General features: G+C 41.9%; 1 protein-coding gene across 5 annotated transcripts in view; it reads right to left on the reverse strand.

Moving 5' to 3' along the window:
• The window catches only part of NEK7 (NIMA related kinase 7), a 57,989-nt gene that overhangs the window by 32,148 nt on the left and 13,139 nt on the right, over positions 1-12,702 (reverse strand). For all 5 annotated transcript variants that reach the window (XM_072343079.1, XM_072343083.1, XM_072343078.1 and 2 more), the window contains exons 4-5: positions 6,651-6,713; positions 6,017-6,127 (exon numbers count right to left, since the gene is read on the reverse strand). In XM_072343079.1, coding sequence (XP_072199180.1) covers positions 6,017-6,127; positions 6,651-6,713 — 174 coding nt within the window. The remainder of the gene's footprint in view (positions 1-6,016; positions 6,128-6,650; positions 6,714-12,702) is intronic.

Genomic DNA, 12,702 nt, shown 5'->3' on the forward strand with positions numbered 1-12,702 from the left:
ATGTGCAACCACACTTCTCTCCTACAGTAGCTGCATCCCTAACTCTGAACAGTGGCTCATCAAGAAAAAGCTAAACCTGTAAATTGCTGGAGTATAAAATACTCAGTCATATTGCTTTCTAGCTTTGATTACTACATTTTGCAGATTCCATGATGCTTACTTAGGTAATATGCAATGCCCTCAACTTAAAAAACAACAAATACACATATATAGATATAGATATATAACAACAAATGCAAGCTCTCCATCACACAGCAGCTTACCAGAGTTGGCACTTTTACAGCCACAGCTAGTGCAGGAGCTGACCAAGCAACTTGCACAGCAAATATAATCCGTCAGCAGGGAACAGCTGGGCACCACCAGTGGACATTTACATTTGCCAGCAGCAGAACAGCCACACTCCTCACCTCAAGGCTCATTCCGCTCCCCAGGTGGCAGTGCCCTGCAGAACAGGTTCCTTGTACCCCCATTACATTCGGACTGTCTGTAACCCCTGCACAACCTGCCTCTTCTCTATATGCCTCTCAGACCTGTCTCTTCATTTCCATCCCTTCATCCCATTTTATCTGCTGTATGCAATCACTGCCTACCCCCAGCCAGGCCAACTCACCCCAGCCCGGCTCTCTGCCTGCTGACAGCTCATTTGTTTCCCCAGGTTCCTTGCCATGCCTGTCCTACTGTCTGGAAACACACCGCTCCTTCGCTGGGTTCAACACCAGGCTCCCATTTCTCCCAATGCATCACTCTTATTCCCACTGACATATTCGTTAGTCTCTCTCTAAAGCCCTGTGCTGTAACTGCCCAGTCTGCCTTTTCCCAAGAGCTGCTCACCAGCTGCTCTCAGTTCACTGGCCTTTCCCAGTCTCAGCATTAGTTGCTCTCCCCATTTCAGGAGAATTTGGTTGCTTGTCCCAGCCAACTCTCCTCTCCACCAGGTCTTTTGTCTTTCCCACCTTCGGCTCAGATTACTCCGTGTTAGAAAGAATAAGCACCCTCTGAGAAATAGTGAAGTTTTAGCCCAATCCAAAACATCTGGAAAAAAGCTATTTCTGGCAAAGCCATTTCATTTTGTTTCAGTCACCCGTGCTATAGGTTGAAGCATTCATTCACTCAGCTGGTATGCAATGCTGTCAGCATTAGGAGATGCAAGAGGTTTGTGCAGCTCTCCATGGAGGAACGTCACCACCTCGGCTGCAGTGACCCAGCCATTTCTACTAAGCACATACAAACTCTTCTGCAAAGATTGAGCACCCTCTTCTCAAGTTCTACATCTGCTCCAATCCACAGGGGGCTACAGCATCTCAGACAAAATGCTTACTCAATTTTAAAACGAATACACAAGGAAAAATCACATCTTGGCAGAATCACGGATGTTTCCTTCGCCTTCTACTAAATCACCCTATCTGGATATGCAGGGAAGTGGTCAGCTGGCATGGAACATTTTTATGTGAACTTGTTTTGTTCTGACAAACCAACCATGTGTTCACACACAGCTGAATCTCCAGCAGCCCTCACAGCGAGCAGAACTCCTGCCCTGCTACAACACAGCTGGGTGGGCAGCACAACATCGCAGCTGCAGCACTGCCACCCAAGTGCACTGAAAACAGCACTGTCGTACCATCAGCCTGCTAAACACAGAGGCCAACCACTTCCTACAACTGCTCCAACTCAGCACTCTGTATGACCAAGCAATAGCCAACCCATCTAGTCAATAGCTGGTGGTCAACTGAGACACCAGATCTCACCCTAGGCAGAGGTAACACCAGATCTGCTCTGTTCTGACCATGCATCTCTTCCTTTCGCTTAGCTTCATGCTCCCCCAAATCCTCCAATTAGCTCAGCAAAAGCCATCTATTGCTCTTGCAATTAAGAAATGTCAACATAGTGCTAGTATGTGCTATCAGCTTTCACCATCATCTCACCCTGGTCACAACACGCCATACAGCACAGGGGTTGCAGTCATGGGGAGTCTGCAGTGGATTTGCAGCAGCTTCGCATTAGCAAGATCAGTACTATGGGCTGACCGAGCTGAACGTGATTGAAGCAGAAATTCCACTCCTTACACCCTCGTGAAATGAAAGCTGTCCCACAGTGCTGTGGAAGCAAAGTAACAGACCAGCTCTGCTCTGAATTGTACCAACAAGCCCAAGGTACACCCTTAGCACTGCGAATATGCTCCTAAACAGTTCATTCCTGATATATTTTGACACGGCGAGGGATGGGAAGGTGTGCATCCTAGGAGAGAACTTGCCTGATGCAACTTCACACAGCAAAGACCAAAATAACCTTACCAGGTAAAACATCATTTGATCATCAGTAAGACAAACAAAAGAAGTCGAAACACAGGTGAAGTTACCGCAGCTCCACAACCAGCAATTCAGACGTGCTACCTACAGCTGTCACTGTTTTGATTGTCCTATTAAATATATAAATGCACACACACCTTTGGCCAAGGACAAAGAGTACGTTGCTTTCAACTACAGAAGCCTGACAAATCAGCATGGAGCTCATACTGCTCTCAAGTATTTCATTAAGTTTGTAATTACTGGCTTGTTGCATTTAGATAGCAGTGCTTATCCTATTTAAACGTAGCATGGAAAAAGATACATAACTCTGAATAATGGGTGAAGTGCATAGATGACATTTGGTAGAGTTCAATTTCCCTTTCTTGAGAAGGCTGCCAGTATGTTCTCAGCTTTTTAGATAAAAGATTTCACGCTTGTTCCCAACACATGATGAACTTCCCGAAGATCAGCATGATTTACCCAGTTTTAGGTTTTTTTTTCCTGGTGAACTTAAAAGTATCTACAGTAGGGAAACAGACCTAAAAGTTCTTTAATTTTAAACAAAAATATTCTAATTATCCTTCAATATAGTTCAAGTGCCATCACTTCAGCATCATCAGCACACCTTTGCTCGCCAGTTTTGGTTGTTTTTCTTTAATTCCTATTTCCTACTGAACCATTCTGATGTATTTTCTTGGCTAATGCCATTAGGTTCATATGTGTTTATGGTATTTTCCTTACCCAATATCTACCAGTTTTCCTAGAAAAAACAGATCTGAAACCACTAAGCCCACAGATTCACCACCACACAACAACATTCACCCTGTCACAGTGCTGGAAGAGCACAGTCACTAACTAAACAGGACATCAAGCCCCAAACCTGACTTACAACTTATTTTATACTGTAGCAAGAGGCAGCGTTACAAAGTAGCACCAGGACTCTGACCACCCTTAACCCTGGTAACAGTATCATCTTCAGATTGCCACATTCCCCAGTAGGGATCGCAGGCACTGAGTGCCAGTAGATTGCAAGGAAGTGCAAGCAGGCACAGCAGTTCTAATAGTTACTCAGAAAATCTTCCATGCAATGGCATCCAGCAGCCAATTTTACAGATATGGAAGATTGGAACTTCTTCCTCCTTTCACCCTGCGTGCACACGGCTTACCCGGTTTAGAGCTGTGTATGTTTCAGTGCAATACCAATGCTAAGTCAAAAGACTCTTTCCCAGACTGATGGGGTTCGGCTCTCTTTCCACGTTATTAACATGACTCGTTCAAGAAAGTGGCCACTAAAAACTAAGATAAATTAAAAAAAAAAAAACACCTCTCGCTTCTGGACCTTCTACTTTTGAGAAGGGAGGCTGTACAGAATGCATCTGTCTGACAGAGAAAAATGAGAGCAGGGAGATGAAGTGAAAGTCTTACTGAATCCCTGTATTACATTGTGGGGGGGTGGGGGGGAGGAGGTAAAGGGAGAGAAGCAAATGTGCATGAGACGATCCTTATTTCATTATAAGATCCATAAATGCCAATGCAGAGGTTTTTTCCCCCTCCTCCATACGTCAAATTATATGAATTCTATTAGAATCCATTATTGGACCCCACTATGAAAGCATCAAGTGATTTTCCCCAGTTGTCTACTCAATGGGGACAAAGAGAGTATTATTCACAGGTAACAAGAGGGACAGTACAAAAGCTGGACTGGGAGGACTTGGTTCATTAAGGGAAGGACTAAAGAATTCATTAAGGTACACTGTGAGGCACCACAGCTTTGCAAGCATTCTGATGTGCCAATAATGTCATAACAAACACCCAAATAAACTAGTTAAGTAGTTTTCCTTGACGTTAAAACCAGTTTGAGTGTCATTCAAGGCACGGTCATTTACAAATATAAAAACATGTTCCACCTTTGTTTCTACAAATCACGCAGCAGTCAAATACCCAAACACTCCTCTGGGGGTGCCTCTACATCCTCTAGCAAACTTAGAGCAGCAATCCAGCAATACTGGAAACCAAAACATAGCTTGCTTGCTTAATAACACAACATACTTACCTTAGTAACGTGACAGGCAGACATTATGCTAGGAAGTTTTCCACATCATTACCTATTATTTATTTCTCGGGCAATTTTAACCATATTTTGTTCAAAAGACATTGTAACTGATGCCCCCACACTTACACTGTTAGCATCCAAACAGTCTACCAATCCATTTTCTTCTCCATAAGCAATATGAAGACTGAGCGCATTGTGACACCTCATACATATTTAACAACTGCCTGATAGGTTGTCATTAACATCAAACAGCAATCTAGGTTTGCTACATTAAACATGATCCTTGTGTTAAGAGGACAATCACAAACTGCCTCCAAGATTGAGCCGGTACGAAATACCCACCGACTTGGACAAAGGGTAATGAGGCCAACTGCACTGAAGGAGCCATTATTCACACACTGGGTTTAAACAAAAAGAAATAAAGTGAGAGGGGGAGAAAAAGCTTCAACGGGTCCTAAGACCAGATATGCCACAAGGCAATGTCTCACGGAATACTCATGTTAATAACTGTTGTGTCAAACCTGAACATTCAAAAGGAAGACAAACCTTCCTTTATGTTTTAGGAAATGTAGCCCAACAAAATAAATAATTTACGAGACAAAGAAAAATATCAGATTTGGATATAAATATTAACAGAACACTGTCAGTCTCTTCAGAACCCAATTCTGACTGTCCTGCTGTACAGCTATCAATCTAGAAGGCAACATTCTTCAAGAGTTCGAAGAAAAATAAATCGGTATTAGAGTCATTAGGGAAGAAATTAACATTCTTCATTCATGTAGGTTCTCAATCAAACAGAACGCTGCCCTGGACCCAGATGTTGCTGAGAGAATAGTAACTGCCTGGTGTTATTTGTTCCCAGAGCTATGCAGCATCAACAACAATAATGTTGGTGAAGACACAAGAAAGCACATCAGAGAAACACAAAACTGAGACTCGGTGGAAAAAGGGCAGATGATTGTCAGATGACTATCAGATAAAAAAAGCTGGTTAAAAGTTAATGCAAGTTTCAGCACATGAAGTTCCAACAACAGCTCTTGGGTAAACATTCTCAGTCAGCTGGTATTTAAGTCATACAGAATAAAGCACTTAACCCAATAGTCCACAACCACATATCAACAAAAACCACACGTGATTTCAAGCAGATCATGAAATACATTTTCAAAACACTCGTTAGGCTCAAGATAAGTATTTAAAAAGACCTGGAAAACAATGCACTGATTTCCGATTCAATCATTATTTTGTTAGCTGTAGTGATTGGCAGTCAGAAGTCAAAATAAAGAAGCAACCACTTCCTCCTTTTGACACCAGCCCTTTCTGCTTTCAGGGCTATTGTAAAGTACAGGAAAACACAACTGTGCCAAGAATCAGGGAAGACATCAAAACGTACTGCTCTGAAAGGTGGTGACAGTGCTTTTCTTTAGGTTTTTCCTCTCTCCAGTTATAAGTGAAGTCTGTTTATGCACCCACCTGCACTTACACTGTGAGCAACAGCGTTAAAATACTTCCAAGCAAATCAATGTTGGGCATACATTAAAAAAAAACAAAGGTCAGTGTAACACTCCACTTTTCTCCACATTTCCTGTCATTTTAACCACACTCAACCCAGCACGGATCCAACAAAGAATAACTAGAGAAGTTCAGTATGAATAAATCTTAGTAATTAAAAGAATCTTACCTTTATCATTCTTGAGAGATCCCCAGCATCAGCTAATTCCAACACTATGTTCAGTTCGTTGTCTTCAATGAATGATGCGTAGTATTTAATTACATTTGGATGATTCAGTTGCTAGGAAAGCAGATTTGTAATGCACATCTTAGTGTGATGCCTTATCTTTCATGAACGTAACATTCTTATTTGGGCAAACAAAATGCCTAAAATTTACTACAGTAAAAGACAAAACATTTGTGCTTACAAGAAGCATTTATAGAAAGACATTTTAAAAGAACACACAAGACTGCAAGAACGTTGCGGCCATTTGAGGTCAAAGTTGCACTGAAAGAAAAACAACTTTTTTAACTGTCTCTCAGCAACAGCATCTGAAACATTCAAGTCAGCTTTTAAAATGAGTTATTTCACTGAACACAAGCCACGTGTCTACACTACTGTATTTTCACTAACTTCTACTTGAAAAGTTTTCAAGGATTCGCTTCTCAATGTTAATTTTCAAAGCAACCAAGGATTCCTGAAGGGAGGCTTCTAAAAGCTCTACACAAGTAGCAGTGGCCACTTTCAAATACATCTGTGAAAGAAGCCCACATACTTTGATGATAGCTGCCAATTTTCATTTCTTTAAAAACACAACTCTTACCTTTAGAAGATCTATTTCTTTGATGCAGTCAGCACGGGCCTTGGCATCCATTAAATCAAATATCTGCGCACAAGAGATAAAATATATTTATTGACTGATTCAATGGGACACTGAAGGAAGTTAGACATGTGACAAAAGGTAGTACTGTAATAAGAAATACTCCTGATGCTCTTTGTGCAGTTGTTAACACTGCACTCCCCAAGCACTGATTTGCTGCTCTATCAATTCTTGTAGCCCCTTCATAGGAAGCAGGTACGATGAAAGTACAAGTTCTCTGCCAGCGTAGCTGCCACCTCTACTTCTCTGTTCAAAAACATGGAAATAATTCAGCACCTATCCTTCAAGTCAATTCTAATCCAGATGTCAGCTTCCAGTCCCATACCTCCCACACTATTATTCGAAACTGATTCTTTCTAGAGCTGAGCCTGCCAGCCCTTCTCCCCTAGTCTCTCACTACAGCCCTCTGTTGCCATTTTCAAGACTGCATACGCTTCTGTTCCCTCAGGATCAAAACTTCACTGTCACCTCTGATTCCTTCTCAAGCATTTCTTGCCCTTCAGCAAGGAAAGAAGTGATTTGAGTTCTGTAATTTGTTTACTACAGCACTTTGGTCTAAACCCTCATCTGTCACCTTGACTCTTACAGCCTTTTACAGTTCAGCATCTCTGTTCTTCATTTTTTTTTCCCACCTCCCATCTGCTCCAAATTACTCTGCAATGTAACTATGTAACTCATCTTTGCCTCTTGCACAGTCAACCACATTACCCTTCACTAATTCACATTTTTGTTCACAGTTTTTTTTTTTCCTGGCCATTGAATCTTCACGCTCACTCTACATACTTATACTTGACCTAAGTTCCTTCTGTCTTCACACCTGAGAACTTCGATGTAATATCTCACAACTAACCCCAGATACAAAGACAGGGAGCAACAGTCCTTTGAGTACACAACATATGCACAAAAGCATTATTGAAAATGCCAAACCTGGAGATGGGAAAATAGAAACAGAAGAGAAGGAAAGAAAACTAAACTACCAAATAAGAAAGCAAATAAAACATCTCCTGACTACTTTGACACCAGGATGGTGAGTAATAAACATAGTGAGCTACAAGTAACAAGAGCTCCTCCTCAAGGAAGAGGTTCCAGAGGCCATAACAGAAACAGCAGGGTCAGTCACCAGAAAGCAATGCTGCCACTAAGAAATAAAGCAATTTCAGATCTAACAGGAAAGAGTACTGCATGTGAAGTCAGAGGTACAAGTATTAAAAGATACCAGAACAGCACTGATGGAAAAGACAGCAGAGTTTACTTATTCAGGTCAGGATCACATCTAGCCAAGGAGATGAAACCGCTTGCATATGCTATAGATCTCAACTCTGAATGAAAAAAACAGCGCTCTTGAATCATCTTTAAATACACTTACAACCCTACTATTTGCTACAGTCATGAAGGACTGTAATAATTTTCCTAGGGAACACTTAGGAAACTTGTAAATACTAGAGGCAGTACATTAACAGAGGGACACTGGGAAGGCATGAGATCATAAATGACTTTCCCAGCAAACTAAGAGATTAGCAAAAGGAAAATTGCACACACCTCTCCTCAAATCCAGGACTCTCGTTTCAAAGATGTGAACTTTCTCCAAAGAAAAGACTAAGAACCAACACCAAGCAAACAAACAAACACACACACACAAAAAAAAACCCACTACCACCAAACCCATGGCCTCTGAAGGCCCTCTGCCCATCACAACAAACCAGCTGGCAGTGACCTTCTCAACACACCGCCCTTTCCTTCCACCAGACTGCTCAGAGCAGAGGCCACCACTGCGCTAAGCCAGGTCAGCTCACAGGGAGCTTGATGTGAGCACAACAAAAACCCTCTGCACTTCAGCATCAGAAGGTAATGCAGCACTGAAGAACACCTCACACCAAAAAACAGAAGCCTCAGTGGAAGAGATTAAAAGCATAAGAACATCCTTTCAAGCACCAGTCAAAACTAACATGAGACACCCGGTGGGAATCAGAGCACCTGCAATACAGGAATTGCAGGAGACAGATTACCATGCAGGAGTGTCACTTCTCTCAGCACAGACTTATTGTCTAACTCTGCTCTAGCTGCAGCAGCACACACCCAGCAGGCAACTGACTGGTCTTCCCTGTACCTGCACTGTTACAGCAAGGCGACCTATTTGCGCAATAAAGATCTAATGAAACCCAAGTGATTAATCTTTGGGACCGTCAGAAAGCTTTAGTGACAGGCAGCCTGGAAGCAACCACCACAATGCAAAGTGGAGACGTGCCGAGGAGGATGAAGCTGCCAGCCTTCCTCCTCCTCCCAGCAAGCAGCTCTGTGTTCTTGTGGTGGAGGCCTGCGAGGATAAAGTTTGCACAGTGACTGCTAGGAGCCAGCAGTAATTACAGCAGTGCTTACACACACGCAGTCTAGATGGTCAGCAATAAGACCTGCTGCATCCTGATTAGGTTATCAGGGCATTCAATAGACTAACAATAAATTCTAACTCTTGACTTCACTGACAACATCAGGATTAGGATAACAAGGACTGTGATAAGATGAACATTTCTTTGAAGTGACCAACTCCGTTTGCTGTGGAAAACCTACCAATATGCAGAAGTTATATTTAATATTTTTCCAATGCTTCACATTTCACGAAGCATCATCAGAATATCACTGTGGCAATGGCTGCACCATGTCTAGCAATTACTGGGGAATTCCCAAACGAAGCTGGGCAAACAGGGCTGGAGAGATGTGAGGACCTCTTCAAGCCCTTCCCAAAACTGTCCCTTCAGCATTTAGGAGCATCAGCAGTAAGAGCCATCAGGAGATCCCAGTACTCACAGAACCACTCGGGATCTATTTTAAGGCACAGAACACAAACTGTTCCCTACGCAGATGTGTAAACTAAACAAAAAGGCTGCAATACGTGCAATCAGCTTCCTGAGTCAACTTGTTGCATGCAGGCTGACACACACACACCTACTGCTCCTCAAAAGCTCTGTGCACAGCAGAAGGTTTCACAACAGCCACCAGATGGAAAACATCAAGCCTTAGCTTCTAAGTGTAGACTCTATTTGTTCTATCACCAACCACCGATTTAACTCAACTTCTCAAGTAAAATGAATGTGTCAATATCATACTGCACCACTTTGAAAACATGATAAGGTGGGAGCCTACTTCAACACCCTCCCCTCCCAGCTCTAAAAGAGGAATGCTTGCTCCTCCATCCCTTTGGCAAGAATTCCCCTCCAGTACTAAGAAAGGTCTTTTTAACCTCACTATTTAAATGACTATTTAACCTGTTTAAAATTCGGTGTAAAATAAAAATAGCTTAAAAATACTTGTAGAACAAAAGGCAAACATTTCTGCTGCAACATAAACCTACAAACAAGCAAAATAAGATTCAAACGCACATAAATACTAAGAAATAATACTGAACAGCAACAACGAGCATTACAGTATTTTGCCACCGCTGTGCCAAGACAAAAGTGCTTCACACAGTGTGAAATTACAAGTGCTTTCCTAAGATTAATTATCTCTAATTCAGGCCTGGAGCAGCAATTCACTGACAACGCACAATGAATAATGAATGTTAGGCGCTGGATAAAAGGACGTGTTGTTTACATCTCTAACACAGAGGTCTCCGATTTCTGAATGGAAGGGAAGGTGGAACAGTGCGAGGCAGAATGGCGACCACTCTGCAATTCTGTTGAAATATGCAGGTTCAGAAGGTATTTTAGGAGCTGAAGCTTATTTTTAAAAATACCACCTTGAGCAAATACAGCCTTACAGTCACTCACCAGACATTAACATTCTTAAAATACACTATTTTAAGCAGCTTGTATTTAAGTTCATGCTAGTTTCACGGTTCACATCCCTGTATAACAAAACCAGCTGTCCATTCACAGACTTGCCTGTACTGTAACATAGTGCCCCATCATCAGAAGATAACTGATAAACCACTCTTAAGGACAGAGACTTAGTCTAACAGCAAAGGAGGGGGGAGACTAGCAAAGCTTTACAGACACACAGACCCTTCCTTTAGGGCTGAAATAACTGGAGCACCTTACTAAGATCAATAGCACTGAGAACAATTGCCAGATATTACTCCATATCATCCAGACTCAGAAGCAACAACAAACCCCGTGAGCGGTTCCTGTCACATCACCTGCTTGTCCTTCCTATTACCTCCGCTTGGCTCTGCGCACACCGGGTTCTACACATAGCCATTCCATAGGTTAACATTTATAAAGCATTAACATAGCATTTACCAATATTGTGCATATTCCAGCCAGAATTTTAATAGCGGAAAATAAACACTCGTGTTGGAAAGGTTCATTAAAAATAAATAATGATCAAAACTGGTGGTCTTTTTGGAACAAAAAAGATGCTGCCAGAGATGTGGTAACTCTAAGAAAGGAAAAGAGTAAGTTAGAGCAGAGCTTGTGAGCAAAGACAAACGGTGAACCACAGAAAGGGATTAACTACTAACTCAGCCTTGCCAGGAAAAATGAAGCAGGGATAGAGCTGTAAGACTTGCATAAGTCAGAAAGGCAGGCATGCAGTACTTGAGATGTGAGGTGAAAAAGGAAAAAGAAGGGGTAAAGAGCACACCACATCAGCACTCCTGATGTGCACTATTCAGGAACACGTGCGGGTAGAACATGGGATGCTTATAACCCCAGGATGAAGCCCTTGGAAATAACTGCAACACTTTATTTCTTACTAACCTCCAATTCTATTTTTAGATATTTATTAGATGGTTTCTGTAGCAAAGAAGCTCCAAAGGCTGCTCTGAAAGTAATGCCTTCTATTTTATGGTGTTGGCCAATGCTGTGAGAGGCATAGGACGGCAACAGAGGTCAAACCTTCCCACCAATTCTGTTCCCTTTTGTTGGCATGTGACAGATGGCAGCAGATGGGCCCTCACAGAATGGCATCTGATGTGGAAGTGCATAAGAAACATTGGTGTGTCACCAAAATCCTCCACATGAGAAAAATTGCACCCACTGATGTTCACCGATGCTAGCTGACCATTTATGGAGACCAAAGTGTATGCAGCAAAGTGAAGTGGTGGATGGTTTGTTTGAGAAGCAGATCGCAGCATGCAGGCTGTTGGTCATCACCAGTGAAAACACACAGATCATGGTGTGACTGCATTGAAAAGAATGTTTTGTAGCTGAGAACTTGCTCTACCAAGTAGTATAATTGTGCTCTCTCTTGTTGTTTCTATGGAAATTGATAGGAGGCATAACTTTCAGAGCGGCCTTTGTAGTTCAGTTATCACCCAGGTATGGACAGCATGATGTCTTCATAGACACAAATCTTTGTTTTTCCCCCAACATGAAAATTCAGCTTGATATACAGACTTGAAATATCATTAACAGTACACATTATAATGCCTCTGTATTCTTAATGCAAACATTGTTATAAAAATTTCATAGTTAAAGTGAAAGGCTGGATTTCATGACTGTCTTCAAGCACCAAGGCATTCACATCCACCTTAATTGACATGCTTTTCAAGTCATATTTGACCTTTTTGGTTTCTCATGCACTGAAAATGAAGGAAGAATTAGCCTAATGTTTTAAGACTGTTGATCAAAGTTCTCAGAATGTATTTCAGCTTTTGAAGTGGTCGATATCTGGCAGTTTTCCCAGAAGGGGGAACCAAGCTTTTCCCCCCTGCCCCCAAATGACTGCCTGCTCTCACACTGCGCCATAGCTCTGCAGAGCAGAGGAAATGAGGGAAATGGAACCGAGAGTCAGGATATGGCAGAGAAATTTACAGCACATGCGTTAGAATAGCAAAAAGAAAATTATTAAAGTCCAGAAATGCTAGAAAACAGTCTATGAAAACTGACACACGTTGTTTTGCAATAGATTAACGTAACTAAACGTCCTTTGGGACTGATCGCAACTCTCCCTCAAGTAACAAGCTGGATATCTCTCAAGAGATTGGTACTGAAATGACAATTTAAGGTTCAATTTCAAAATTAGATAAATAAACAATGAATTTTTAACGAAAATCCAGGGG

Source organism: Excalfactoria chinensis, chromosome 8 (assembly GCF_039878825.1).
Source record: "Excalfactoria chinensis isolate bCotChi1 chromosome 8, bCotChi1.hap2, whole genome shotgun sequence".
NCBI lineage: Eukaryota > Metazoa > Chordata > Aves > Galliformes > Phasianidae > Excalfactoria > Excalfactoria chinensis.